Raw genomic sequence first — 27,511 nt, 5'->3', positions numbered from 1 at the left:
TTATCGCATGTCTTCAAATTTGAGAAAACTAATTCCTACTCATGACACTAAATCCTTACTAAAGTCCATCAAAGGATGAGTTCATCCGCCTCTGCTAAACCGCAAAATTGCTCTCTCTGCTCTGTTCTGGGCCTCTTTCGCTATTATATTTGGTTCTTGGGATATGAATGGGTTTTTCATCTTTCCTTCCAGCCAAGTTGACATCAAACCAGATTTCAATCTCTCTTTTTTTTCTTATTTTTCTCAGAAACAGAAAATTCTCCTAATTGACTACATGTTATGCATTTTTTCTCTTTTCTAGAATATTTACTTAAGTGCCTTTTTCTGCTTCAAAATTCTCTCGCTTCAACGCTCAACTAAAGAAGATTCAGAGAGACAGATTTCATTTTCAAGTCTTTTTCTGTAATAGTTTTTTTTTATTCTTCTTCTAAGGTTTGTTTGCTATTTTTTCTGCTGCTTTGGCCACTTTTTGGGTTCTTTTTGCGATGCATAAAAAGAGAGGAATTTCGAAATGAATATTTCTCAAAATATTAAAAAAAAATGTTTTTTTTTTCATTTCATTCATAAAGTATTTTTTTGATTTATCATCTATCATAGATTTGTATTTCTTCTTTTCTTACAATTGTGTGTTTTTTTCTTTATCAATTTATTCATCTATCTCACCTTTTCCTCTCATTTTTTATATTTAACTTTAAATAGTTTTCTTTCTTTATCATCTTATTAAAAATTATATAATTTTTTTTATACATTTATAGTTAATATTAATTGGAATATTTATTATTTCATATATTATTTTATAATATTGCAATTTTTCTCATTTTTTTGTAACTTTATATCATACTATATATTCATCAATATTCATTTCTCTTATTCTTCTGACTGAACGCAAAGTCGTGGGTATTTTTTTTTACAACGGACGGTGCTTTCATTCTATTCTCTTCTTCATCTTGTAATTCTTGGTGTTTCAACGCCATCAGAACGAAAAGAATCGACAAAAAGATTTTGTTTTTCTCTGAAATGACTTTCGCCGCAATCTCGAATAAGACTATTTTTTTGCATCTCCTTTTTAACTCTACTGTAAAATCTCATAATTCTTCAAGCCTCTCAATTAGTCAAATTGATAAATACACGACTTTTCCCCGCTCTTCGCCACTTCCACACTACTTTCCTCACTGTCCTTCTGCCCTTTTGCCCCTTCTTCCGCGGCCTATAGGTAGGTTAACTGTTTCACTGTTGATTTTTCATTGAAGTTACAATTCAATCACCTGTCAAAGTGACTCAAAAACCGATAAATCAAAATTATAAATCATCCTCACACACATTGCAAAATTTGCTTCAATTGAATATTGCTCGCAAACGGAAAAATTTATCAACTATAAAAACGCGCGCACTTTTTCTCCAAAAAAGAATTCTTCATATGGTTCTTCTTTTGCCTCCTACAAAAAGGATGGAAAGAAAATCTATAGAAAAAAAATCGAACGACACTTATGCAAGAGAGAACAAATGAGATTTCTAAGATTTTTTTCTCTTCCACACACTTTTTCTCACCTAAAATATTTCCTATATTTACAAATTTGAGAATCTTTATGAATTTTCTCTACTAGTTTTTTCTTTCATCTGCAGCAGTTTTTTTTTTCATTTAAAGGTAAATATATAATCATGAAGCTCTCCAGGATGAGCAGTTGAGCTGTGTGACTTTCCTGAAAGGCAATTTATTCTAAGGAAGATGTCGAGATATTTTTCTTAAATTGAAGTGGGAAAATTCATTGATTTGGCAGTGAAGTGATTCCAAACTGTTGAGATTTCGGTGGGAAAACCAATAAACACCTGGATTGGTGCATGCTTTGCCACAATTTCCTCAGTATACACATTGCGAAAGTCCTTTGAAAACGATGCTATTCTCCCTCCTAAGATGGTAAATTCATTAATTTTGCAATGCATCATTGCAAAAGCCTTCAACCAATCACTAAATTTCACCTCCCCAGAATTCCCTTTTTGGCTCATGAAGCGTCTCAGCGCGAGCGGTGATGAAATCGATTTTGCCGAGGAGGCAAAAAACCGGGGAGCGTGATTCAATTAAAAGTGGCAAATGCTGGGGCTAATTGAATTTCGGGGAGAAAGTCTCCTGGCCAGTCACACAGCACAAGCTCCTCATCTTGGCATCGCGCGGGGCGCGCCTTTCGGCCATCGCCGCATTGAACACAGCAGAGAAACTTACGTGGCTACAATTGTTTGCTCCTCCGCATCGCGGATCGCGCTCTGCCCAGGAGATTTGGGAATCATTGGCGACGTTGAGAATCCTCCTACACGCCCAATTCAATTACGTCTCTATATCACGACAACTCCTGCGAGAACTGCGTCTCCAAGGTGGGTGTTCGCCTCACGCGCTGACTCTGGCCAGCGGCTCGCATGGGCGGCCCGGGGCTGCCGTAGCCGGCGGCGTACATCTGCGGACAAGAGTCCTTGATGAGCTCCTGCGTCTCTCGCAGCTGCCGCTGCACCTGCGGCGCCAACCTCTGCACACTGATGGCCGGCGGGAAGCGCGGCTCCGGCGACGACTGCACCTGCTGAGACGAAGGAGGATTAGCCATATATCTCCTTAAGCCTTCAGACTTCAGCAGAAATTGTGTGGTTTTTCCAAGAAAACAAGCATGTGAATCAGTGGATATAATTCTCATAAACTACAAATTCTAATCGATTCGGTTATTTTGCAAGGGGAAGACATTATGCTAGGAAATGGTGTACAGCTTTTGTGGAAGTGTTAAAATATTTCGAATATTTGCACTGTCAAAGTTTCTCTCTCAGCAAATTTAGGCATTTTTCAAGTTATTTCGCTTAGAAAAAATCGATTTTATTGCTTGTATTGGTTATGTGATTGATTTAAGACAGATTCTTATCATAAAATAACACTCAAATTTAAGAGATGGAACGACTTGTGGCACAAAACTTTTAAATATAAGTTACAATTCCTCTGTATTTTTTGCTTAATACTTATTGAATAAATTCAGTGAAGCTTATATTCTCATTACTGGCTCTGAATATTGCTTGAAATGTTTCCCACTTTTCGCTGAAAGCTTCAATCAGCGTTTATCTCATTCAGGAGGACATTCACAGTGCGAACCCAAGTTCAGTGAGAGTCACTGTGTGCGATGTGTGTTTTCCCTCGTGGGCAAATCCTCCACATTTTCCTTCCACGCCGCGCGCGTCTGTTTGCCCTTCAACATCATCATCATTCCCTACATGTTTCAACATACTTTAATGAGCCCAAACCCGAAGCCGTGACGCTTTGGATCACTTGAAAAATCCTCTCTCTGTCTCACTGTTGGGGAACAGGGAAATTCTTGAGCGTGAAAATCAATTTTAATTACACACAAAATTCCACCGGCGAAATGTTCAGGTGTGAAAGTGTGGAATTTCGCCAGAAGTTGGCCCAGGAAGTCGCGCAACTTTTCACACGCTCGGCGACGTGGAAAACACTCAAGAGCGCACTTCCGTCAATAATTCAGCGGAAAATTCACGCTGTCCAGACAATGCCTCATTCTAAGGGGTGGTGGGAAATGTTTGGTGCCAGTTGGCGTGCAACATATCAAAATGCTGAGCTCTGCACAAAAAGACACTTGATAAATATTTAATGGTGGTCATTTTGCAATTTTACCCTCGCGGGAATGCAAATCGATTCATCACATTGTGCGACTCATTTTTCCCAGCCTCATACTTAATTCACCGTAATTACAACACAAGTGATAAGCACTGGAGAGATTATTCGCATACATTGCAAATGTTTTTGTGTTCCATTATTATGATTTTGTCATGTGGAAAAATAATGAGCATTTTCTCTGTTTTAGTTGACATGTTAGTAAGTTTGTTTCACTCTCGCCCGAGGAAGAACTTTTATTACATATGAAATTGCGAATTAACTAATGTTGGCTGAACATGAAGTGGAGCAATTTTTATCCTCAGAAGCACTACTAAAATTTGCCCTCTGTTTCTCTCAAATTTAATCTCATGCAACCAATTAAGTCTCTTTTTTCCTCTCCACCCTTTCTACCATTCAATGTGCTAATTTGCTACATATTTTCCAGGTGTAACGACACAATTTCATATACACACACGAACTGTGTCGCATATTAAAGGGAATTGATTAAAACTTTTATGGCGCCACTATGGAAAATTGCAAAGCATTCCCCCCTTTTTTAGCTCTTTATCATATTTTAAAGTGTGCGAGCATTTTTAAAAGTCACTTCACATCATTATTTCAATGCAACATTTTTTTCGGAAGCACACTTAACATCCACTTCCGCACATAAAACTCGCAATTTTAGCAAAATTGCATTCAGTTCAACATATCACGGGATTAAAAACATATTTTTAGTGTGCGTGAAACTTTATGCATGAGTTAACTTTTGCAAAATTCCTTTCAATCCGCGTCGGAAGTTTTAGATTCCAAATTTAATATGGAAAACATATGAAAATGGGTAAAAATAGTATTAAATTCTTCATTGCCGACAATCAAGAATCTCTATATTAAAGCATGAAACAAGGGGCAGATAATGTGGTCTGAAGTGGTGTACAACTTTACGGAAGTGTTAGGAAGAATTTTGCATTACTAAAACTTCTTCTTTCAACAAATTTAGGCGTTTTCTGAGGTTTTTTCTTAAAAAAAATCAAATTCTTTTTATAGGTTATGTGTTTAATTTAAGACATATTTTGACGGTTAAATAACCCTCAAAATCATCAAATTTTTGCTAAAACTAGGAATATTTCTCTTTTCCTTGGCAAAATTGAGCATTTGTCAAGACATCCAGAAGTAATTCTGCAGAGAAACTGTGGAAGTGTCAGGAAGTCGTGTGCAGATAAGCCATATTATCTCCCTCTTGGCATGAAATTCAATGCTTCCTAAGGAATTTCAACCGATTTAAAATGCAGAGATCGTGTCAGTTTATGTGTAATCATTTCCGGCGAATTTCTGATGAATTCTCATGAGATTCAACGTTAGTCAAATTAGAGATTCTAGCTTGGTTTCTTAGAATTTCGTCTGAATATGCAATGCGATCCCTTTTGTTCTGGGATAGAATTGCATAAATTTCAGGGAAAGGAAAACCCTTTTTGCAGACTTGAGTCTCAACGAGGGCGCGCCGAGAAAGGGTGGAAATGGTGAAAATGGTGAAAATGTCGGGCGAGCGCCCGCAGGCGGCTCGAGTACCTGAAGAGGATGATGAACCATCTCGCTGTAGTACGCCTGAGTTGTCACTGCGGACTGCTGCTGTGGGTAATAGGAGAGTGGCAGGCTCCCCATGAGGATGCCCTGGCCGCCCACCCTCGGCAGCCGCGAGTTGCCCTGCGTCACCCCGTATCCCTGGTGGATGATCGTCTGCGACAGCGGCGTCCGGGCGTCACGCTTGGGACTCATGTTGGGCTGCTTTAATTGCTGCTGAGACAACATTTCCACACTCAAGGGCTGTTGAGGGCGAAGCTGGTGCGGTGCTTGTCTGCAAGAGTGCACATGAGAGACAATGCGTTAGTTCTGCACGGACGCCATCGCGGATCGGCGTGGCAGAGTTTCGACAATTGCATCGGGAAAATCAATAGAGCGACGCCCGTAATTGGGCACTCGATCAATTTTTAATTGGCTTATGCAGAGGTTGTGGGATCAATTACTAAAATATCATTCGTGGTAATTGATTTTTAATTAAATTTCATGCTACAGCACATGGCCACTTGTCAACCCTTCAAAAACGCCATCGAGAGCTTTCGCGACTCTTTCGACATCGAATTGGCCACACAGAATTGCTGTGCGAACGGAATCCACGCCACTCTGACTCTTCAAATATTAATAAAATTGGTACAAGGCTATATATATATGTCTTATAGTGAAAACCAAACAAAGCTTCCAAATGTAAATCATCCGCACAAAGTTTTGTGGCCAAGGAAATTTGCTTATAACTTTGAAATAACACACAGTATAAAAAAGTGCCTCTTTATCGCAATAAACCCACTATTTTCTTACCCCTTCAGACTCTCTGTGTTTTTCACAAACATTTCCATATTTTCAGATAAAATATCTGTCATAGTTTTTTCTCTCTCTCTCCTTGTCATCCTAAACATGAAACTTTTCACGATAATTGCGGGACATGCGAGACACAAGAGGCGTGGAACCGAAAGGAGAGGCACAGAGATAAGACGCTAAATAAATACACATGAAGGCAAATAGTAATTTTCCAAGGATTTCCTCTCCCCTTTTATCGCCCTGCGGCCACATTTTTTGCCGCATTCATCGTATATCGTCGTATTTTTCCCATCTTTTGCCCACATTTTCCCCATATTTGAGTTTGCAAGATTTCAAATGCAATTTTCTGTCGGCAAAATACAATCATTCTCGCGCATAGCTTTTAGCTATAACTCGGATTTTCCTAATTGCCTCAACACCTTGTCTTTTCCCGAAGGAAATCCTTGGGCAGGAGGAGGAGGAGGGTGTTTGCAAGAAAACTCCGGGGTTCATAATACCCAGAAAAGGGTCTTCTTCAGCTCCACCCATTTGACCATTGCCAACGTGCAAGTTTAGTCCAAAAGCTCAGGTAACTTTACACTTTAATTCACCCAACTTTCTTCCTTCGCAAGCGCCTGACTTTTGTCTCCGCTTTCCAACCCTTGATGTCCTCCCAGGAGAACACCAATTTAATACGCTCCATCCCCACTTTGTTTCACCCCCCAGAGGGTTTTCGATTTTTCTAATTACCACAATTAGTTTCTCGGGTATCTTCTGGCATCTCCCAAATCATCACTTGATGGGTGAAGGACTTTAAAACTTTTCCTCCCCTCCTCGAAAGTGTCGAAGTGCTGGAAGAACGCCTTTAAGAGGTTGGAAAAGAACAATTTCCCTGAGTTTTGGGGGCGGAGTGTCTTGATTGATTTCCCAAGAAAATTGACAAGAGGCCTCTTGGTCAACTTTTATGTCCCTCGATTGTAATCGGGGAAACACAAGAGGCGAGAAAAACAGGTTGAGAGAATGCTAAAAACTTTCTCAAGTATACACTGGAAATTCATTAGAAACTTGTTGAAATCTCCCAATTCTCTCCAGTCATGAGTTTAATGAGGATTTTTATTTTTAGACAACAATCAAAAGGTATGATAAAATTTCTATTAGATTCTCTAGCAACAATTTATCGAACTGCGACAGAATATTTAACATAGACCGTGTATTTAACCATTTTGTTTGAAATGTAATTGGCGAGACATGGGAAGATTATGGTAATTAATGTTATTCTGATTTATTTCTCATATTGACACTGAAATCTGCCCTAAAAGCTCTTCAGATCCAGTTTCTATGAATTGTTTCATTGAGGAATTTAGACAAAGACAGAAACAAGGAATCTGGTAGGATCGATAGGATGGTTTGGACAAAAGATAAGCTCCACCTACAGGAACGCCACGCCCAATTACACACATACTCATAATACTTTAAACATTTATTGAAAAATCCTCAATCTTTAAAGGAATAACTTGCTTCTCTTCACTTCTATGCTTGAGAATTCAACGGTGGAAAATCCCTCGACAGTTGTAACCGAAAGAAAAGTTACTCCCATGCGATTTACGCTATATACACTCAAACAGTGGCGTTGAATATCACTGAATGTTTTTTGAAATTTCCCATTAAAGTTGTGTCAAAATGAAATCACCCCCGAGAACAAGTCTGATAATCACGATAAGACAACCCAGAGTCATTTAAGGGAGTGTCTCTGAGGCGCACAACAAGTTACAAGAGCACATAGATTTTCCATCCTTGGGAATTGATTTATGTGTGCGTGTTTTGCATCACATCCCAAACCCCTTTTTGGGGGCGCCACAGTGAGAAATGCGGAGGGGTTCGGAAGAAGCGTGAATATGTAAAAAAGAAATTGGTAAAGAGGGAAGCAGCAAATAAAGGAGTAACAGCGCCAAAATAGGTGACTGGCGGGAATTTTCACACAAACACACACACACGCAAAGTCACGAAAATGCGGGGAAGATTCTGACGCAAAAGAACAAAGGGGGTTTCGGAAACACATGGGATAAAGTCTTCAAATGTTGCAACACTAACTCACCGTTGGGATTAAACTATAGAGAGTGCGTGTGTCTCTTCTTCTCTTAAACTCATAATACGATATACGCGATGATAGGCAACTAAACGCGCACTCTTTTTGCCACCTTCCCAGGCCAAACTCTAATTGTCTGTTCTAAAGGTTCTCATACCGCATTGGCTGCCTCACTGGCGTGTTCTGCAGAGGGCTCGTTGATGAACAAATGGACGCCGAGAGACTCGCCGACTCCCAGTGGTGGAACAGACTCGTGAGCCTCGCCTGTTCTAGCGCCACTTCAGTCTCACTCGATGAATCATAGTCGGGACCCTGGCAGACAGTCAATCATGAATGAATAGGTGAAAAAGAGGCCATTGAAGAGCACTCTAAAGTGCCCATAAATTCCGATAGACAATTCAAGCATAAATCTTGATTTTCCCAAAATATGCACAAAAAATACTCACATCCTCAATCTTCTGGTCGAGCATACGGAAAAAGTTCTGTTGACTAGAAGAAATGTCCCTGGAAAGCGTCAAAGATGGATGAAAATCAATTTGAAAAGTCCCTCTGAGGACAGCAGAAAAGAAAAGAAAAAAAAACTTACTGGCTCTGCAGCAGTGACACATTTTTTGGCCTCAGAATAGGTACATTAATCTCTCCATTTGGCTCCGGCGAGCCCTTCCCATCGGACAACGTACTCTCTTCGTCGATACGCTCTTTATTGATTTCTTTGTCGCGGTCGCCGACGTGTCCTTCGTCCTCATCAGCATCTGCGTCTATGTCGACTGCAAAGGACAAGAGAAACGCGCTCTTTATTCCCCATTTCTTCCCTTTCTCACGCTCGCGCGCCAAGGAAATTATTTAAATGCAATTTTGTGGACATAAATCACGACAATATATTTCTCAAGATAATACTTCCTCTTTTATGCATAAATAAAGCCTGGGGAATAATAAATGATGTATTTCCCTTAAAAATACCCATTCATCATCACACAAATTGGATGATATTTTAAATACAAAATCCGCATCCTTGCTGAACGTTTTCTCTCATTCTTTTCCCAACCTCCCCAAAAACCCGTAGAACATCCTTCTTTTATTTTCCTCTTCTATCACACGACATTCTGTTCTAAATATATCCCTTTTGATTACAAATCCTTCCTTTCAATTCATCACAATTCCTTCCCTTTTCGATTTCCAACTTTTCCTCGCCTTCCATTTGGCGATATTCTCTTTATTCCATCGCAACTTTTAACGTAATTACAACTGCACAAGAGTGACTTTATTATTAAATAGAAGTCACTTTAAATAGCAAATTATGCGGCATCGTGAATTGTGGTCGGTAATAAACCTCAATAAACAAGATTTGTGGTATTTTAATTTCCATTTAAGAGGTTATTGTTTGAGGTTATGACTTCACATAACCTCAAGTGACAATCAAATGTCAATTTTCATTTGAAGGATTTATCGCATCAAAATTCCTGGCTCTTCACATTCACTTCTATTCTAATCCTTTCATTTAACTTTTTTTCCCCAAATGAATATTCCTCGTCAATATTCAACCTATGACCTTATAAGCCACAAAAGCTTCGCATGCCAAAATATGTCTCAAACTGTAATATTCAAATGTGATTCACCCCCAAAAACACTAATATTTGTATATCATTGTCCTTTCCATCTGAGTAAACACAAAACTCCTGAGCTTTCGCTGGAATATTATCTATTTTGATTTATTGCCGTCCCCTCGAAAGCCTCCCCCACACACTTCATGGGGGTGGATTAACCTTAATTGCAAACAGACTTTAAGCCCGGCAACACTTCCTGGCGCACACCATTTCCAAATAATTAATTACACACGAGTCTCTATCGAGCTTTGTGGCACTGTAATTGAATTTTTAACGGTGAATTTCCTCCCATTTCCCCACCGCTTAAAGTCACTTTTGGGGTGGAGCTTTTCACTCCGCGAAAGCTGTGATTTCAGGTGCTCCTCTTCAATGGCTTTAAGACGGGGAGGACTTTAAGACGTGCGTGGGATGGACAGAGAATTGGATAAAATCAAAAATCGATTAAGACTTTTCACTCTTTAAGCCAGAAAAGGCGCTCTACAGTCTTCCACAGCTTTTTCTCTCTGGGTATTAAAAGAGATAAGTTGAAGGAATGCTTGTGCTTTTGGTAGTTTATCGATTTTCCCATTTGTGCGAGAAAATAAGGCATAAAAATTAGGTGGAAATTGTGTGGAAAATTGAATGAAAGTTTAATGAAAAGGCGAAATGGAGAGTCTCATGAATTGCGATGCATAAATTCATGGAAAGAAGAATCTTCCCCAACTATAAAAGCTCGTAGGCGGCAAAAGCTCGTTAAACTGAAAGGCCAGAATCGATCAATTTTAATGAGTTTTCAATCCTCGCCGCAAGTTTTCCTCGTCTTCTCTTGGACGGTCGTCCATCGAGAGCAAATTGAATTGTGCACTTAATCAATGTGTGGGGAAAAGCTTTTGGCGATTATATATAAAGTCAAGATTCTGATGGTGTGTTTTGCATCACACAAAAAAAGGAGAACAGGAGATGATATTCTTTTGTCTTTCTCTGTGTTTTAGTGGAGGTTTCATTAAATGGGATTTCACCGATAAAAGCACCAGAGAGACAACTTTGAAGGCTCTTTATCAGAAGCAATTAACACCATTTCCCCGCCATCAAATTCAGCCTATCGCTTTTCCATTTTACTACAGCAGCGAATGAAATTGAATAATCCACCGAAGGGACTCTCGAACAACAATCTACAAAAACCCTCGCGCAGTTTCTCCTCTTGTCAACAAAACATAAACACACAAAGGAAATAGGAGAAAATTTGCGGCTCAAATGGGGTTTTTGCCCACGAAAAAAAAACCGCGCAGGAAAACTTTTAATTGGATGGAGAGTTTTAGGACATAAAATAGATTTCTCTATTTATCTTCTCAATTTCCAGAGAAAGTTGTTATGCGTGAAGAAAATTCTCCATTCTATGCATGCAAATCATGAGGAGGGGAAGAATTGTTTGCTAATCGCGAGCCTTCAGAAAATATTTGTAAATATTGATTAATGCTTCAGGCTAAACATTTGTGCTTCTTTCGTTGCATTTCACAAACATTTTAGCACAACATATCAGTTCGTGTCATATTGCGGGTGAATTTATTGAGATTCCGAGAGAATCATTATGGGGAAAAGCCATCAGGCCACCCAAAATTAGAGCACAAAAGGACATTTAACTGTTAATTAACAATGGAAATTGACCATTTGTTAATTTATTCATTGCACTGTTTATCGATAATGTGAAAATTTGTGGCGAACATTCAGTAATCTCTTGTATTATCGCTTGTACTATCATACTTTTATGAGCGCTCAAATGTTTTTAAATCAACTGCTTTTTTCAAGGGGGAGAAAATATGCCTCAAATCTGTGCAGCACTTCCGAAATTAAATTAAATCTCTTAAGTTTCCATCCAATTTTTGTGCAAGAATCAAACCGGTGTTTTTAAACATCTTCGCTACATAAACTAGAAAAAGATTATTGTTATTCTTTCTATGCAAAAAATAAAAAGAAATCCAAAGAATCGGAATATTTTGGCAATAAAAGAAGTACGCAAGAAATGAATATTTAATGCTTTTGAACACTTCTTAAGTACTTCTTCTGAGCTGTACACTACTTTCTGACTATATTATATCCCCCTTGGTTTCTTTTGTCATTTTTTTTAAGTATTCACTCTGTTTTTTTGAGTTTAATTTATGCAAATTGTTAATTTGAACTATTTATTGAACAAAAACCAGCCTTCATCAATGCAAATTTTACAATTCTCACGAGTAGAACTTTCCGTGTTCTTTAAGAGAGTTCGAAGCGGAGATTCTCAATATTTATCCGCTATTCACCAGCCTCGAAACCCCTTGTAACTTCTCGAGGAAGGCAAATTTGCTGTGCAACAAGTCTGTTGATGGATAGTTTGCACTCACCATGTCCGCTCTTCTTGCCATTTGTCTTGCTCTTGGACTTTCTTGGGTAGAGATGAATCTTGCTCTGTCCACAGCCCATTCTTCACTGAATCACCCGTTTTACATCATTCCCCAATGTCACACTCAACACTCCGGCAGCGTGCGCCGCCCTCACCAGCATGGGGCCATCGCGGGCGTCTGCGGATGCCGCGGGCGCCACGGCGAGGTCCTTGAGCCGCCCAGAGGCATCATTCGAGTGCACCCCGTCACAGCTCGCGGCCTGCAATGACAGAGAAATACACCATGATTACATAAAGCACCGAACTTGCCCATCCAATTCCATCTCTCTCTCTCTCTCTCTTCAGCCCCTTGAAAGCGCTCCCCAAACCCAAATTCATTTGCTTTTTGGTCTGTTGGAATATTTATTTGTCTGCGCGCCACTCACAATATTTTCCTCTCTCTCTTTTCCACCACTTTTTCCCACACACAACACGCAGCAGTTCGTGAAAGAAAAAAATATACGCGCCACACTATCGAATGAGTGACTACGCTTTCAATTTAAACACGGTTGGGTTTATTTTTAGCGCGACTTATATCAAAAATAGCCCCTCTTCATTCCGTGTGACTCTCTTTTTCTCTCTGCACGACCGTCATTTGAAATCCATGGGTCGTTTCGGCGGCAATTGCCCACGCGACACGGAGAGTGGAAAGAAAAGTGGCGGGAAAGGCCTGGAAAATGAGCAGACGAGACTCCTATTCGCACAATTAACTCCCATCGCGCGCGCCACCCACTCGAGTGTGAATCAACAATTCGGCGAGGGTTAATCAGTTCATTGGCAAACAGAAATCAACGTCTCTTTGTCGTTTTCTCTCCTCTTTTTTCCGATTATCCATACACACAAACAGAAACCCATGAGCTAATTGAACATCGCGCGCCGAAGAGAAGGGAAAACTACGGTTTATATGGAAAACATGACGACTGTTGAAAACAAAGCGATTTAGAATGGGAGAAGATTGAAGAGGACAATTTATGGAAATGGCACAAAAATGGGCTTTTAAGGACTTTTGGCCAGTCTCAATCCTCCGCCAGTGTTCCAAACATAAATAATTCGACAACATTAAGGGGCCAATGTGCCCGGGGGAAATTGGACGAAAAATCTGCTAAATAGTCTTCTGCATTGTGGCAACTTTGCAGTTACAGAAGCTCCAAGATTATTGTCGCACAGAAGTAATTACAGTGGGGAGAAATTGTCCTTCTCACAGACAGTCAGATAGTGAACTGATCTAGGTGTTTATTGCTCACAGACTGAGAAAATGAAAAAGTTTTGCTGGTATTTTCAATTTGGACAATTTCCATAAATCTTTATTCGGGTCAAAGACAGATTCAAGGGACGGATTTGTGTTGAGTGCCGGAAGGAAAAGATTAAACTTATCTATATAGTTATTGCCATATCAAAGGAAGGGTTTTTCGTCAAACATTTAACTGATAACAAGAGATTTGACCGTGAGATTAGGCGTCTAAGTCTTTTTAGAAACTTTTGCGTCGCTATGAAAGAAAAGAACTATTTGTGAATGAAAGAACATCAGAATGACTTTAAATTTATATCACAATTGCAGAATTCAACCAAGAAATGAGTGAAAACAAGTCGAACTAATTAAACTTTTCATCATAGCAAAATATTTCCTTTTCACCCAAAGTAAATTTATTGAATAATTTTCATCTCAAATTGTAATTTGCAGACTTGCCTTCTAGACATCTCGATCGCACCCCCTTGTGCTCTAAATCCCAGTTGAACTCTCTGCAAATGAGCCACAATCGTAATCGCCACCACTACCCCAACATTTCCCAAGCATTTCCCAGCCAGTGGAGGCTATTTTAAAAACGCCCTTCAAAGTCAAGACGACCGAGAATAGACACACACGGAGAAAATGCCCTCCGACAAGTGGTTGGTGGCCTTCAGGCATCGATTTGCCCGTCCGGAAAGCGAAGAAAAGACGACATTTGCCAGGAATACTATTTAATGCTCACAAAGGACTACACAGCACGCCTACAGGAGGTCCGGGAGATCTCTCTCGAATCGACTCTCCAGCACATTCACGATTCTCTCGAAGGCGTCCGCTATTCTCTCCTGGGCCATGGCGCGTCTCTCCAACGCCAGCACTTCGCGCTTCTTCAGCTGAAACTGCCTGTCGTCAAGGGGGCGCACCTGGGACACGTACTCAGGCGAATCCGGAGACGTGGCTCGGCTCTGCTCAGGCATATTGGATGGGGCAGCTTGATTGATGATCCTCGTGGACTCAGCAATAGGAGCTTTGCGCTTGTGCACTTGATAGGTCTTCACGGGCTGCCGGAAGCGCTTCGGCTCCTGCACATACTCATCCTCCTCCTCATCTTCGTCATCTTCCTCCTCATCCTCCTCCTCTTCCTCCTCCACCTGTAGGATTTTGATTTGCTCCTCATTTTCATCTTCCGGCGCTTCATAGCTTGCTTCCGATTTGTTTGGCTCGGACTTGAGGCTCTCGCGCTTCTTGGCGTGCATCTCTATCAGTTCGCTGGGATCTGTCTCGCCGATAATGTGGCAATTCATGGGGATCTCCTTGCCCAGGGCGATTAACGCTCTCACGTCGATTTGCGTGAGGGTTTTGTATAGTTTGCTCTGCCCTGTGGCCGCCTGGCGAGCTCTGTACGCCACCTGATGCTTCCAACGCATAAAGGTCTGTCAAGAGAGAAGAGAAACAGGTCATCCACCCCTTCCGGACGCCCAGCAATGCTTCCAACTCACTGTCTTCCAATCTTCCGGGGACTTCTTCGGCCCATTCGAGTCATTGAGGCGCCTCGCGAGCTCTTTCCAGTGTTCCTTCGTCTCGTTGGTGACAAAGTCCGGATGTTCCTCCATATACGTCACGTACACATATTGCTGAGATCGTACGATGCGCTGGGAGCGCTTTTGGAGGCTCTCTTGACAACACAAAACATCCCCAATTACTCTGTGTTCTTGGCATATAACCTACGAAACTTACTATTCTTCCCCAGCATTTCCTTCTTGATCTTGTTCACCTTCGAGTCAGACATTCTGCTCAGCACACTCTCAACACTTTGGACTTTGATCAGGTTCAGGATCACCTCGCTGGCCACGCAAATTGAGGATCTTGAGCGCTCTTCTTCCTCGGCTCTGCAAAGCGGATCTGAACTGCACACTCTTGTTTACAAACAATTCTGACAGCGAATCATCGGAAAACATCGCCAAATTCATCGAATCATTTTGAATATGGAATTCAGTTGGAGGTTTAGGAATAAATCCCGTAAAGATTTTTCATAATCCTGAATTATCAAGATTAGTGTTGTTTTGCAAAAATGCATTTTTAAAAAATTCTCAATGTGTCTCTGCTGAAACCCCATGTTAGAATATTTTGGTGTAAATCAGATTCAGAAACAAAACCTCATTACAAGGAATTCAAAGCTGAAAATACATATTTGTGTGTCAGAAATCAATAAATCTAATTCCACAAAGCATGGAAAATCCTCCCAAAAAATCCATTTCCATCAACAAGCAACCAAAGCGACGTAGTAGCGTAAGTTTAGCGCCTAAGCCTCCCGTCTCCGCATCGCAAAGCCTCCTAGATTATCGATTGGGTTGACGACGGAATGCGTGAAAGCTGGGAAACCCGTGAAAACTGCAGGCGTGTGTTTTCACACCGTGAAAAATCCAATTCAAATGGCGCGAAACTTAATGAAAATTTACGATTTCATCCACTACATTTTGTCAGTTTGTGCGACACCAGAAAAAAAAACTATATCATCAATTGCCGCATAACTATGTAGGCAAAAGAGAGACAGAGAGGAAAAGGGAGGAAAATTTCGGCAGAGCCGAAAAGAGAGATGCAAAGTGTGGAAATACATTTGAGAGAAAATGGCCGAATATTCTCATCACATTTCCACCACATCCAAGAACTGCGGCCTTTTCCCACTTACACTTGGCTTTTCCTTCTCGCCAGGGACTCTCAGAGTTTTTCCTTCCAAGCGCTTCCAGCAGAAATTTTTCCTCAACACTCTTCACACATTTCTCCACTTCACCTCATTTGAGCATCTTTCTGCACCCCAATTGAGACTTTTTTCTCCCCCTTTCTCCAACTCACACACACGGTATTGCTTTTCCGCAAAAGTCGCGCCGCGGGAAAAACAGGCAAAATATCGAGCACCGGAAAAACAGCCAGCCAGAATTATTAATTTTGACCAAACAATAAATGGTGGACACGGAAAAGAAACACAGTGTAAATTCTCGTCCGATGGAATGGATATCGTCTGTGAAGTTTTCCGAACACAACTGAGACGAATTTTCTCTGCTGAAAATTTTCCTCCCAACATTCTCATGCTTGAGCGAGATAACACGCTGTTCTCTGCCTTCACTGGCGAGCGCGACGAAGGCGGAAAAGCTGTGGGGAAGAAGAGATCAGCTAGAGGCGCTTTTTATCTGTCTCTCAGAGTCCCGATCAATCGATTTTCCTCCCGAGAGAGAAACATGAGAAAGAGAGAGAGAGAGAGAACGACTCTCTGTGCTCACTTAATTGCTTTCTCCCTCAACTCAGGGGCGGGGGAGCCCAGTGGAATTTAAAATCACACAGTGGCGCGCCACAAAATCAACACAAAAGTTTTTGAAAAATTAATTAATTTTATCTTGTAGAAATGAAATTTCATGCGATTTCGATATTTCCACTGTGATTCGCGCGAAACATAATTGAAACGTGCAACTAGTTGCGATGAACTTAAGTTTGATTTAGTTGCATGAAACACACACGACAAGTGTAATTTCAAAGGGAATATATTTGAATTGCATTAAACATCTTTAAGGATGTATGGGATTTATAATAGGATTTCAGACTTGAGGCCATTTAGGATTGAAAATACGGAAAATACAACCGACAAATGGGACGTGATATAAAGAAACAATTTGATCAAAGTGACTTTTCTTTGTGGAACAATTTCGCAAGCTTTAATTCTTTATTCCCAGATATTTCAGTGACTTTCGCCCTTCTTCCCAATCACGCGCTTGAAGTCCTCCATCTTCGTGGTGGAGATTGGCACGCCAATGAAGCCCAGATGGTCGATTTGTGTCTTATCATCGCCAGTCTGATTGTCCCTCACGAACAATTGGATGTTCTGAACGTTCTGGAACTTGACAAATCTTAGCGCCACAGGCGTGCCGTCGAGATCCTTCTCAGTGAGCTGCAGATCCTGAATGGAAGAGCAACTCTCGGCCATGTCGAAGTCCATCGTGCGCGGCTGATTGATGAACAGCTTCACCGTTTTGGGGCCCAGCGCCACGGGCGCCTTCAGCTTCAGCGAATGTAGCTTCACGGGCTGATTGAAGGCGATGGAGATGATCAGTTGCTCGTCCACGTCGGACTGCAGGAAGCCACCGGCGGGCGTGAGGCAGTGCGCCAAGGGATGATCATCAGACTCATTCAGGCACTCGCACTCGTTCTTCGAGATGAAAGAGTTGAGCTCCATCAAGCCCTGACCATAGTCCTCACCGCTATCGTCTTCCGTTGAGCCGATGTGCTGGCGAATCTTGTTCTCCAGCCCCTGCATGTCTGCGCCCTGCAGCCGGTCGATCTTCTGGCGATTCCGGTACAGGATAAACGTTGGCATCGCTGAGACTCCCTGAGCGGCCGCCGTTTCAGCACACTTATCCACGTCCACCTTGAGGAAGACAGCTTTGGGATACTTGCCGGGCAGTTGCTCGAACAGCGGAGCGACTCTCTGGCATGGGCCACACCTGAAAAGAGCCCCCACACTCATGTTAACTCCCCCGGAAAGACAAGTGTGAGGTTAAGACTTACCAGGTGGCCGTGAAATCAACCACAACGAGCTTTATTCCAGCTGCCGAAAGTTCCGCCTGGAAGTGGGTCTCATCATTTATCACCCGGACTGCCATTATTTCTTCTAGAGCGCCCCAAAAACACCAGAAAGCGATAACAAATAAAACGATGACTCTGCTCAAAACTGACAGTTGAACGAAACTTAACAATTGTCAGTGCAACGCCAATGCGAGGAATCCAAGCAAATGTCTCCGGAAGAATTCCCCAGACTCCCCAAAAACAGGCTTTTTCTCATTACAGACGCTCTAAACTTTTCTAATATGAATCATAAGTGCTACAGAATGAATTGTCGGACACTTTTCAAGTATTCCTCCGGGAGTTTCCCTTCAATTTCCTCTTTAGACTGCCATAAAATCTTTCCGGAAGCCTTTCCATCGACGTGAGCCGCTCGGAAGAAGAACACTTTGGCGCCCACGGTATCTTTTCGCTGATTTACTGGGTATTTGTATTTGTAGAAGCCCACAGGAGCGTTTCCGTACACCTGAACTCTGAGTTTGTCACCACAAACTTCTCGGATCACTCTATCCGCTGTCTGGCGCATTGTCTCACCCTCCTGACGCACTCCCTGAGGCAGCAGGAGAATCTTCTTGCTCCCCACTGTCTGTTCAACTAGCAAGATTAGAGTATCCTCGAGTTTCCTCTGTGTTGACGTGACATCGTTCTTCTTATCGGCTTCGGTGATCCTCTCAGCCAATTTGAAGCTGGCCAACTCCGCGTCACAGGCATCCTCATAGTCCTGTGCTGTCTGCTTGCTCGCCACCTCATCCAAGTCCACATCCAGACCCTTCTTGAAGCGCTCAGCCGCCACCTGATCCCTTTGGTGTCGCCTCTCGTGGTCGCTCAGCATGCTTTGCTCAAATTCTATGTCATTCAGCATTTTCTGGGAGAGATTTTCACAAATTAAGTGGTGATTTTACAGAGAAAGGATCTGGAGTACCTGATACTTGACTTCAATGGGCTTGAGAGTCTTCCCAAGCACCGGGAGTCTCTCAACGAGTACACCGGCAAGAAGATCCCATTTCTCCTTTTGCACCGCTGCACTTTGCGATGCCAGTCGCTGTCCTGACACTCCAAAAACTCTAGAAGCCAGTGACAAACTCTTCAGCATCTTCTATTAAGTTTTTCCTTGTGATTTTTCAACAGGAAAATAGCAAAACAATCCCACACCAGATCACCGAGATAACCTGACTTTTGACGACTGTCAAATTCGGATGATTTTTCGCAGTGTTTCGGAATTTGGTAAACCGGGGAATTCCCGATTTTGGGTCCTTTTGTAAGATTTACAGAAGGATTTGCAGCTCCTTGGTTAATATGTTTGATAGAAAAAATTACTAGTTAATTTGTAGATAATAATTTTTTTTCCTTTTAATGCTGTACGGTCCCAGTCTTTTCGGCCACAAGACCAAAGATAATAAATTTGCTCAATAACATGTGAAATTTTACTTTTATTGCACACATTTAAGCTAGACTTCGTGAAGAAGTAATGTTTTTTTAACTCAGGAACAAACATCACGAAAAACCTTGGAAAAACCAGTAATTTAGAAACATTCTATGGAAAATTGTGAAACTTTCAATTCAGTCTTGGCTTCACTGTTCACTGTTGAAATGGCATCGTCAGGATCTGTAGTGAGATTCCGTGCAATACTGATTTGTTTTCTGGTTTTACAAAAACTTGGTAACTTTCATTAATCGAGGATTCTTTTCTTTATTTCACCCAAGATTATTTTCTCAAGATTTATCGGTGACTCTGCCGTTACTAAACGTGGTTGCAACCACCGCAGCAGATGTCTGGAGAGAATTGACTGGGAGAGATATTGATGTAGACGTAGGCATACGAACCCCAGTGCTTAATGGTAAGTCCGTGAATATAACGCACCATGCTCGCGACTATTTGTACAAATTTCTTTCTTCAGAGCAAATCAATTGGACTGAAGATGGATTTAGACAAAGTGGATCTTTTGGTAAGAAATCTTTTTTTTTTCTTATCATGGAAATGAATAAACTATTCAAATCTTTTCTTTTCCCTTTTATAGGTGATATAATCGAATGTAAGTATATTTTATTACCTATTGCATAAGGTTCCAAATAAAATGAAAAAAAAAAAACTTTTTACCTTTCTCAGGGCGTTTGGTGACCAATCCTGAGCCTAATCAGCCCAAATTCACATGGAGAGGTGAGTATTTTCATATGTTACTAGGCGCTTTACACACATATGCTAAACCGAGAGGATATTTAGGCAGTTTATAGCCACAGATTTTTCCGTACACACTGCGAACGAGGCTTAATTCACGTGTCACGCACGAAACAACACGTTGATGGTATAAAGACGTCCAGTGTCTTTGAATTTTTCTTTAAATTAGCACTAATTCAGTTCGCTGTAAAATTAGAAGACCCCAAAGAGTCTTTAGTCACGTCGCAATAGAAATCGTGATTTCACATATATTTTCCCATTAGAACTCATTGCTTGCATTGTGTAAGTGGTTTTTAGAGCCTCGACAGTAAATCAATAATTTTTGCAGGTCAGTTACTGGGCAAGGCAGTAGACTTAGGGTTAGACTCTGGACGTTCGTATGCTATTTTATCAGTAAATGATGCAGATGGCTCAGGTATGTACCATTCAATTAATTCTATTCTAGATTTAATTGGTAATTATGAAAATTTTGCTTTTGTACTAATTGTCGAGGCCTTTTTTTCTTTATTTAACCTCAAGATTCATTGGTGACTCTGCCGTTACTGAACCAGTTTGTAAGATCTCCAACGGATGCATTGAGAGCGTTAACTGATGGGACAAATTTTGACATACGAGCACTAAGAATTAATGGTAAGGTCATAGAATACAACATACATAACTCAGCATGCATCCATTTTAATAACGTTTGCTGAACATTAACTTTAGAGCGAGTCGCTCTGATTGGAGATGGGTTTAGTCAAAGTGGATCTATTGGTAAGAAATCTCTTTTTTCTTATCATGGAACTGAACAAATTATCAATTTTTTTCCTCTCTCTTTTATAGGTAATGCGATCGATTGTAAGTATATTTTATTGATTACTAGAAAGGGTTGCAAATGAAATAAAATACATTTTACCTTTCTCAGGGAGCATGAGCAGCAATCTGATGCCTAATGAGCCCAATTTATCATGGCGAAGTGTGTATTTTCATTTATATATATTACTGTGAAGGATTTCCCACCTTCAAAGGTGTCTATATCAATAATTTTTGCAGGTCGGCTTCTAGGCACGGCAGTAGATGTAGATTTTGACTCGGGAAGTCCGTATGCCAGTGTTTCACTAAGTGATGCAGATGGCTCAAGTATGTACATTTATCACTTACAGAGTATGGAAAAATCTGCAGATGTGTTGAATACTTTCTTGAATTCAATTTCAAATCAATTCTATGAGAGTGAATTCAAGTCGTGTGAGAAAAAAAACTATCAATAGAGAATCAATATTTCTGTTACTAGGTTTGACGGATTGGGGCGCGAATTTGGACCTGGATATTGGTGCTGATTAATCACATCCACCCTATAATATGAGATGCGTGAGAAATCTTACATGGATTACAATTAATCTGCAATTTGCGTGTATTTTAATTTAACTTTGCAAGTCAAATTAAAGTTCAGTCAATGATATAATGTAATAATGATGAATGTAATGAAATAAATCTTGTGAGAGAAAAGAATCAGAATATTATTTGCAGAAACTCCCGAAGAAAGCATGACAAAAGTGTCCAATTTTCACTCTTCCTTTTATTTTCATTCGCCTTTTCGCCCATCTTGTGACCTTTTTGTCTCTCTCTATTTCTCCCTACATTATACAATTTTCCACACAATTGACAACGACTGAACTGAATCATCATGAAAAAGGGGAAGGAAACTCACGCGATCTGCACAATTCAGGCGATCGCCTAGTATTTGTGTCTGTGCTTGTGCTTGTCCGATCGATGGCGACTCGGTGGGGATTTTGTGGAAGTGCTGCTGCTGCTGTAGCGCGCCGAGGACGAGGAGACAGGCGACACTTCCCTCCCGAAGTCCCTGCTCGATCTCGAGCTCCTCGGCGACGGGCTGCGATGCTTCCTCGGCGGACTCTGCTCATATCGCCTGTCTCTGTATCTCTTTGGCGAGTCCGAAGCACTGCGCGATCGACCGCGTTTCAACCTTTTCGGGGAAGAAAATACTGATCATCTGCCAATTAAACCAGGATAAACCACTTACTTTAAATTCCTACTGCTGGGCGGTGAAATTGAGTCTCTGGCAGATTTCTTAACATACGGCGATCGTGATCGATGTGATGCTCTTTTAGATGATCTTCAAGAAAGATCAATTAGCAAAAAAGTCCTTCGCAAAGGCAATAATATAATAATTTCTCTTACTCTGGAGGACTTAAACTGCGTCTGTCGGATTTCTTCTCCCTCGAACTGGATGAATACTTCTCTGAAGCGGAGTCTGAGTTGTCCTGCCCTCGAGGATCACGCAGGGACTGGAAAATCTCGAATTTTAGCATATTTTCTCATCATCTCAACATTTTCTACTCACTTTCTTCATGAGTTTTCGCCGGAAGTGCTCCAATTGCTGCGACAGCGTCCAACCTGTCTTCAATGTCCTCTTTCCCGACTCCAATTCGTCCTGATATTGCAGGATTTTCAGCTCAATCTCACGCAATCGTGTCCTGCGCTCCTCATCGTAATCCCTGGCGGATTCTGACGTTCCCAGACTCAATGCATCATCATTACTGTCATCCGAATCGCCGCCAATTCGCGGTGGATCAGGCGTGACGGGATTCAACTTGTCCCACTTGCTGGTCGTGATCGCTTGCGCCTCAATCTGCTCCGGATCGACAGTTTCCCACTTTGATGGCACAAATGCTCCACCAGCAGCACCCTTGCCGAACGCACTGCCCAGCGGAATCCCATCGATGTCCTCATCCAGTGGCACACCATCAATATCATCATCCATATCGCTGTCATGACTGTTCCTGTCCATGGCCGACCTGGAGCCACTCTCGGACGCCACAATGTCCGGCAAACCCCTCAGCATGGCGCTCTTGAGCAGCGCCGCGCCATCCAGAGGCACACCATCGAGATCCTCATCGTCCTTCTCATCCCCAGACAGCGGCGCCCCGTCGAGCTCTTCCACCACTTCTTCGATCTGCCCCAGGAAAGTGTTGCGCAGCTTCAGCAGGAAATCCCGCGGATACACAACCCACTCTTCCCACGTTCGACACACTTGCAGCACGCGCACCTTGAAGCCCTCCGCCTTCAGGCGACTCTCCACGCCCATGTACGCTGTGTTGAGCTCCTTGAAGATGTCCAAGAGGTTTCTCTCCATTCTGCAAAGAAACAAAGACACAAACACACGATTTATCAGCACGAAATCGTGACAAGTGTGGATAATTTAAACTATTCTCCAAAGCACAAGTTTCACAATTCTCTTTAAAAAAGTGATGTCAAGGAAATTCACAGCAATTCTTTCGTCAGTTCAGCATTAGGACACGCAGAGTTAAAGTGAATTTTCAGTGCAAATATGACTGTGACTAAGAATTCATTCAAAATCTACCCAATATTCCTCTTGATGATGCTTTCTCTATGGATAAGTAAGAATCTTGCAATCATTATTGTGACAAAACTGCTTTAAAACCTACATTTTTATGTGATTTTATACAGATTCAACTCAGGCTGAACCGTTTTTTAAAAAAATTGGTATGTCAAACTTATTTTTCAATATCACGATTTGTTTTGTGGTGATTTTCCTACATTTTCATGATTCACACTTAATATATATTGCAGATAGCAACAAAGATATTTAAGCTGTGACTAAGAGTTCTTCTGCTTTCCTTCTTTCTTATAGGTCACACAATTCAGTCAGTTATGCACATTTGGGGACCGCAATTTGGAAATAAGCGCGGTAAGTGTATTCCAAAAGGGATTTAGATTGAAGTTTTTGATCAGTTGATCATAAAATATGTTGAAAAATCTCTTCTACTCACGCTTTTCGGAAGAAGCTGGCATTTTGTACTTTAACGGAACAATTGTGCAGGATGTCAGAGATGAGATACAATCGGGCGATCTTCTTGTGCACCAATGTTTCGCTATTGGCCATCGATTCGGCGATACACTCGCAAATTTCATCCGCCGCATCGGCATGTTCAATGCAGAAAATCATCGCATCGCCAATCTTTGTTCTTTCCGGTGTTAAATGTCTGATTAGATCCTCAAGACGATCACGCTGAGCTGTCGACAAGGCGCCCTTGTTGCTCTCCGAATTGGCATCTTCGGGCACCAGTTCGTCTGGCATGCCTTGAGTGTAGAAATTCAGCGGCGGCGGCTTCCACACTGAGCCACCGACGAACATCCGAAACTCACGCTCGCGCCACTCACTCGGCGTGTCACCCTGGAGGAGTGAGAAGAGCTTCCAGCGATAGTAAATGTGAGCCGGACTGTCGTTCTCGAAGAGGAAGCGAAACATGGGATTCTCAATCTCCCTGTTCATGATCATCGCCTCAAAAAGTGGACCTTCGCGCACCACAAACTCAATCATGCGATGGATGAGCGCCAGCAGTGTCCTGTCCGTCGGAATGACCACCTTCACTACAGATTCCCGGAGAACAGAGTCAAGTTCTGCCTTGGCATCGGCACTGTTCATGTATTCGGCCGAGGGAACGCGTTCCGGCACCGGATCTCCGGCTGTCTGGGCATTGAAGGGCAGACCCGAGGGCGGTGGTGGCATTGAGTACTCCACGAGAGCCGGTGGGATGTAGATGGGATGATTGAGAATGGGCACTGACTTGCCCCAGCCCAGCTTCATCTCATATCCCATCACATCGCATCCATTGAGGCATTTCAGCGCTCTCTCGGCGTCACGGCGACTCATGTAGGCCACGAAGCCGCAATTCCTGCCACGATTCTTCTCCTCCTCACTCCGCGGCCACATAATCTTGATGCTGGCCAGCGGTCCGTACTTGCCAAACAACTCCATCAGCTGCTGCTCGGTGATTTTGGGCGATAGATTGCCCAGATAGAGATTGGTTGTGTTGGGATCGCCATTGTCAAAGGAGCCCACGTCGTTCTCCTTCACGCCAGGCTCCGAATCCAAGTGCGTGAGCATCGATCTGGCCACATTCTTGTACTTGTGGCGCTCCTCTCGCTCTTCCTGGATCCTGAAAAGACAAAACAGTTCGTCAAGAGGCCCCAGCAGCAATTCTCATTCAGTTTACATTCTCAATTCTTCCTTGAACAGCTCAAGATTGCTCTTCTTCTTCTCCTGACTCTTCTTCTTCAGCCGATTCTCCTGATTCTTCGACTCTCCGGCTAAATGCATGGCATATTCTGATGCTTTCTCCGTGGAACTCTTCTCTTCCGCCAGCTTAGACATGGGCTTGTACAGCTTCCCGCGCTCGCGATGATCTTCCTCTGCACAAAAGAACAAGAGTAACGATAAAACCAAGACGCCCATGATTGTCTGGGCCGAGGATACTCACTTCGGGAGCCGGCATCGTAAGTTCCTGCCTTCACCCAGACCTTCGACAGCGTACTCGGAGCCTCTTGGAACGTCTCGACAAACTCCTGGAATGCCTGAAAGCAGCGAAAACCAACATTGAAAATCTTTCCCTGAACTCAAATCAAAACATTCTTATTTACGTGAGCCGCTGCCTGCTCCTCCTCGCGCTTCTTCTGCTCCTCCTGCTCCTTCCGCGACAACCCCCTCTGGCCCATCGCCCCCACGGCGAAGGCCTGCAATTTGTGCTGATTGATTTTCTGCAAATCCGCCAGAGAAAAACAACAAATTAGCAATTCCTGTTGACATGTCAAACGATGTCTTTCATTTGTGAAAAACCAATTATTTGCACACAATTGTCACGGGAAAACATAACCAAAACGAGAAAAAGCACTCTTTCTCTGATATTCAATGGAAATTTGAGCGTAAAGTTGGGGCTTTTCACTTGAAAATTGAGAAAATTCATACACAAACCTTCATTTCGGCATTTTCTCAGAACATCGACCCACTGTCACTGTGACATCGCATGCGATGTTTCGTCTCACGCGAGTTGCCAGATGGAATACACTGAGAAAAAACGAAAAAAATCTTATCAGAATTATTGTCTCTATTTTTCAAAATTCCATTTGATGTTAATAAACACCAAACCGAGTACTAAATCAATGTTGAATTAAACATTCTTTGCAGTTCATGATACATTTAATCATCACTGGGCACCACCAAAAAATGAAAAACCGTGGAAATGGTGGAAATCATGGACAACAACAACGGAATTCTCAACGGAATCCTCCACTGAGTCTACAACAGACTGTTCATCAACAACGGAATCTTCAACAACGGAATCTTCAACAACGGAATCTTCAACAACGGAATGTTCATCAACAACGGAATCTTCAACAACGGAATCTTCAACAACGGAATCTTCATCAACAACGGAATCTTCAACAACGGAATCTTCAACAACGGAATGTTCATCAACAACGGAATCTTCTTCAACCACTGAATCATCGACAGAATGTTCTACGACTGAATCTTCGCACTACTAATTTGTTCTGTTTTCATTGCAACACGAAGATCAGCAATATCCACAGCAGGAAACTATTGAATTTTTATCATTCGTCTTTAACATTGCATAATTAGCGAATTGAAAAAGAATAAAGAATGGTAATGGGTAAGATAAGAAAGATTACTTTAATTTGTCACTGGGTTGGTTGTTGAGGAGTTTTATTTGTATTCAATATTCAGTCACGATTCCACACTTAACTTTTTTGCAAATGTTGCTAATTCTTTCAAACATTTATAATTTATAAACTCCAGAAAACTTGTTGTTGTGTCCTTTCTTCTGGTTTCGCCTTGAGTTTCGGTGAGTAACAATTTTTGTTACTCATAAACAATATTGAAGAAAAGTAATCACGATTTTTCTAATTGCAGAAACCTCACGATTCACCAGGGCTTTTTATTTCATATAATATAAAATCGAGGAAATATATTTCAAAGATCAGTTCTTCTTTGAAAATGGAGTGGAAACGACTGTTTCTGAGCAATCGCTCGTCTGTAATTCTTCTTTTGATCCTTCAGTTGATTGGTAATTTCTTCACTTACTGTGATAATTCTTTTTAGTGAATATAATGGTGTGTCTTGTAACTGATTTGTACAGTTGTTTCCTTGGCGATGCCAAAACCACATGATTGGGATCATTGGGACAATTCTGAAAGCAATGGAGGAAACAACGGAGGAAACAATGGCGGAAACAATGGAGGAAACGGAGGAAACAATGGAGGAAATAATGGCGGAAACAATGGCGGAAACAATGGAAATAATCCAGGAACTGTAACTGTTCCAGTAAATCCAGATCGATCAGTTATTGCAACGGATGCTGTAAATGACGTACTAAACCAAGTAAAAGGTAATTTTCGTGTTACCAATATTTGTTTCTTTGGATTCTTAACGATTTTAGAAATTTTAACGTGTAACTAATGTGCCATTTCTCTTTTACAGACGTGCTTTCTACGCTCTTAGCTGCAGCGAATGCAGCTGGCGGGAAATAACCTTCCAATCCTTCCACTTAACATTCGATGACCCTATTTTGAAGTAAACTACTTTGCAAGCAATACCAAAAAATCTTTATA

General features: G+C 41.7%; 6 protein-coding genes and 2 long non-coding RNA genes across 11 annotated transcripts; 3 read left to right on the top strand and 5 right to left on the bottom strand.

Moving 5' to 3' along the window:
• LOC132259561 (uncharacterized) lies at positions 1-16,333 on the bottom strand. Of its 3 annotated transcripts, none has more exons than XM_059757246.1 (7): positions 15,986-16,333; positions 12,034-12,292; positions 8,659-8,839; positions 8,519-8,576; positions 8,230-8,384; positions 5,204-5,489; positions 1-2,567 (listed from the first exon to the last, which is right to left on the bottom strand). In XM_059757246.1, exons 2-7 carry the CDS (start codon positions 12,110-12,112, stop codon positions 2,334-2,336), a joined length of 993 nt encoding a protein of 330 aa, XP_059613229.1. In that variant the 5' UTR covers positions 12,113-12,292; positions 15,986-16,333; the 3' UTR covers positions 1-2,333. The 3 variants fall into 3 exon arrangements, with proteins under 3 accessions (XP_059613229.1, XP_059613231.1, XP_059613230.1); XM_059757248.1 differs by having other exon boundaries at positions 1-2,564; XM_059757247.1 differs by lacking the exon at positions 15,986-16,333 and adding an exon at positions 15,912-15,969.
• Positions 14,020-15,331, bottom strand: LOC132259562 (ran GTPase-activating protein 1-like). Its single transcript, XM_059757249.1, has 3 exons — positions 15,034-15,331; positions 14,796-14,971; positions 14,020-14,729 (listed from the first exon to the last, which is right to left on the bottom strand). The coding sequence occupies exons 1-3, from the start codon at positions 15,083-15,085 to the stop codon at positions 14,061-14,063; spliced, it is 897 nt and encodes a 298-aa protein (XP_059613232.1). The 5' UTR covers positions 15,086-15,331; the 3' UTR covers positions 14,020-14,060.
• A 617-nt stretch (positions 16,334-16,950) lies between the features above and the next one.
• On the bottom strand, positions 16,951-18,020 carry LOC132259294 (thioredoxin-like protein 1). The gene is made up of 2 exons (XM_059756859.1): positions 17,854-18,020; positions 16,951-17,789 (listed from the first exon to the last, which is right to left on the bottom strand). The coding sequence occupies exons 1-2, from the start codon at positions 17,946-17,948 to the stop codon at positions 17,027-17,029; spliced, it is 858 nt and encodes a 285-aa protein (XP_059612842.1). The 5' UTR covers positions 17,949-18,020; the 3' UTR covers positions 16,951-17,026.
• A 93-nt stretch (positions 18,021-18,113) lies between these two features.
• LOC132259295 (large ribosomal subunit protein mL46) lies at positions 18,114-19,114 on the bottom strand. The gene is made up of 2 exons (XM_059756860.1): positions 18,830-19,114; positions 18,114-18,772 (listed from the first exon to the last, which is right to left on the bottom strand). Exons 1-2 carry the CDS (start codon positions 18,998-19,000, stop codon positions 18,167-18,169), a joined length of 777 nt encoding a protein of 258 aa, XP_059612843.1. The 5' UTR covers positions 19,001-19,114; the 3' UTR covers positions 18,114-18,166.
• A 355-nt stretch (positions 19,115-19,469) lies between these two features.
• On the top strand, positions 19,470-20,160 carry LOC132260245 (uncharacterized). Its single transcript, XR_009468354.1, has 3 exons — positions 19,470-19,567; positions 19,626-19,940; positions 20,015-20,160. It is a non-coding gene; the product is annotated as an uncharacterized LOC132260245 (long non-coding RNA).
• An 824-nt stretch (positions 20,161-20,984) lies between these two features.
• LOC132260035 (uncharacterized) lies at positions 20,985-21,559 on the top strand. The gene is made up of 3 exons (XR_009468335.1): positions 20,985-21,038; positions 21,116-21,202; positions 21,354-21,559. It is a non-coding gene; the product is annotated as an uncharacterized LOC132260035 (long non-coding RNA).
• A 61-nt stretch (positions 21,560-21,620) lies between these two features.
• On the bottom strand, positions 21,621-26,048 carry LOC132259812 (U2 snRNP-associated SURP motif-containing protein). Of its 2 annotated transcripts, none has more exons than XM_059757596.1 (9): positions 25,857-26,048; positions 25,526-25,642; positions 25,366-25,459; positions 25,102-25,297; positions 23,875-25,044; positions 22,425-23,217; positions 22,262-22,368; positions 22,104-22,184; positions 21,621-22,046 (listed from the first exon to the last, which is right to left on the bottom strand). In XM_059757596.1, exons 1-9 carry the CDS (start codon positions 25,860-25,862, stop codon positions 21,797-21,799), a joined length of 2,814 nt encoding a protein of 937 aa, XP_059613579.1. In that variant the 5' UTR covers positions 25,863-26,048; the 3' UTR covers positions 21,621-21,796. The 2 variants fall into 2 exon arrangements, with proteins under 2 accessions (XP_059613579.1, XP_059613578.1); XM_059757595.1 differs by having other exon boundaries at positions 22,104-22,196; positions 25,857-26,047.
• Positions 23,355-27,279, top strand: LOC132259813 (uncharacterized). Its single transcript, XM_059757598.1, has 6 exons — positions 23,355-23,481; positions 23,552-23,587; positions 23,736-23,792; positions 26,070-26,745; positions 26,814-26,967; positions 27,040-27,279. Exons 1-4 carry the CDS (start codon positions 23,412-23,414, stop codon positions 26,426-26,428), a joined length of 522 nt encoding a protein of 173 aa, XP_059613581.1. The 5' UTR covers positions 23,355-23,411; the 3' UTR covers positions 26,429-26,745; positions 26,814-26,967; positions 27,040-27,279.
• Positions 27,280-27,511: the final 232 nt, after the last annotated feature.

Source organism: Phlebotomus argentipes, unplaced genomic scaffold, assembly GCF_947086385.1.
Source record: "Phlebotomus argentipes unplaced genomic scaffold, Phlebotomus argentipes genome assembly scaffold_18, whole genome shotgun sequence".
NCBI classification, from domain to species: Eukaryota; Metazoa; Arthropoda; class Insecta; order Diptera; family Psychodidae; genus Phlebotomus; species Phlebotomus argentipes.
The sequence above is the reverse complement of the archived record's forward strand: the minus strand, read 5'-3'. Positions and strand labels throughout refer to the sequence as shown.

What these genes read in the sequence shown, in the direction of transcription:
- LOC132259294 (XM_059756859.1), bottom strand. Translation starts at nt 17,948, where the DNA reads ATGGCAGTCCGGGTGATAAATGATGAGACCCACTTCCAGGCGGAACTT. An exon ending in GTTGATTTCACGGCCACCTG is followed by an intron (nt 17,790 to 17,853) that starts GTAAGTCTTAAC and finishes GGCTCTTTTCAG; the next exon opens with GTGTGGCCCATGCCAGAGAG.
- LOC132259812 (XM_059757595.1), bottom strand. An exon ending in GCCAGCTTCTTCCGAAAAGC is followed by an intron (nt 23,218 to 23,874) that starts GTGAGTAGAAGA and finishes GTTTCTTTGCAG; the next exon opens with AATGGAGAGAAACCTCTTGG. An exon ending in CGCAGTTTAAGTCCTCCAGA is followed by an intron (nt 22,197 to 22,261) that starts GTAAGAGAAATT and finishes TCTTTCTTGAAG; the next exon opens with ATCATCTAAAAGAGCATCAC.
- LOC132259561 (XM_059757246.1), bottom strand. Translation starts at nt 12,112, where the DNA reads ATGGGCTGTGGACAGAGCAAGATTCATCTCTACCCAAGAAAGTCCAAG. An exon ending in GTGTCACTGCTGCAGAGCCA is followed by an intron (nt 8,577 to 8,658) that starts GTAAGTTTTTTT and finishes GACGCTTTCCAG; the next exon opens with GGACATTTCTTCTAGTCAAC. An exon ending in CCAGTGAGGCAGCCAATGCG is followed by an intron (nt 5,490 to 8,229) that starts GTATGAGAACCT and finishes GCACTCTTGCAG; the next exon opens with ACAAGCACCGCACCAGCTTC.
- LOC132259813 (XM_059757598.1), top strand. Translation starts at nt 23,412, where the DNA reads ATGACTGTGACTAAGAATTCATTCAAAATCTACCCAATATTCCTCTTG. An exon ending in GATGCTTTCTCTATGGATAA is followed by an intron (nt 23,482 to 23,551) that starts GTAAGAATCTTG and finishes GATTTTATACAG; the next exon opens with ATTCAACTCAGGCTGAACCG. An exon ending in GCAATTTGGAAATAAGCGCG is followed by an intron (nt 23,793 to 26,069) that starts GTAAGTGTATTC and finishes CATTCTTTGCAG; the next exon opens with TTCATGATACATTTAATCAT.
- LOC132259295 (XM_059756860.1), bottom strand. Translation starts at nt 19,000, where the DNA reads ATGCTGAAGAGTTTGTCACTGGCTTCTAGAGTTTTTGGAGTGTCAGGA. An exon ending in CCATTGAAGTCAAGTATCAG is followed by an intron (nt 18,773 to 18,829) that starts GTACTCCAGATC and finishes AATCTCTCCCAG; the next exon opens with AAAATGCTGAATGACATAGA.
- LOC132259562 (XM_059757249.1), bottom strand. Translation starts at nt 15,085, where the DNA reads ATGTCTGACTCGAAGGTGAACAAGATCAAGAAGGAAATGCTGGGGAAG. An exon ending in GGAAATGCTGGGGAAGAATA is followed by an intron (nt 14,972 to 15,033) that starts GTAAGTTTCGTA and finishes TGTGTTGTCAAG; the next exon opens with AGAGCCTCCAAAAGCGCTCC. An exon ending in CCCCGGAAGATTGGAAGACA is followed by an intron (nt 14,730 to 14,795) that starts GTGAGTTGGAAG and finishes CTCTCTTGACAG; the next exon opens with ACCTTTATGCGTTGGAAGCA.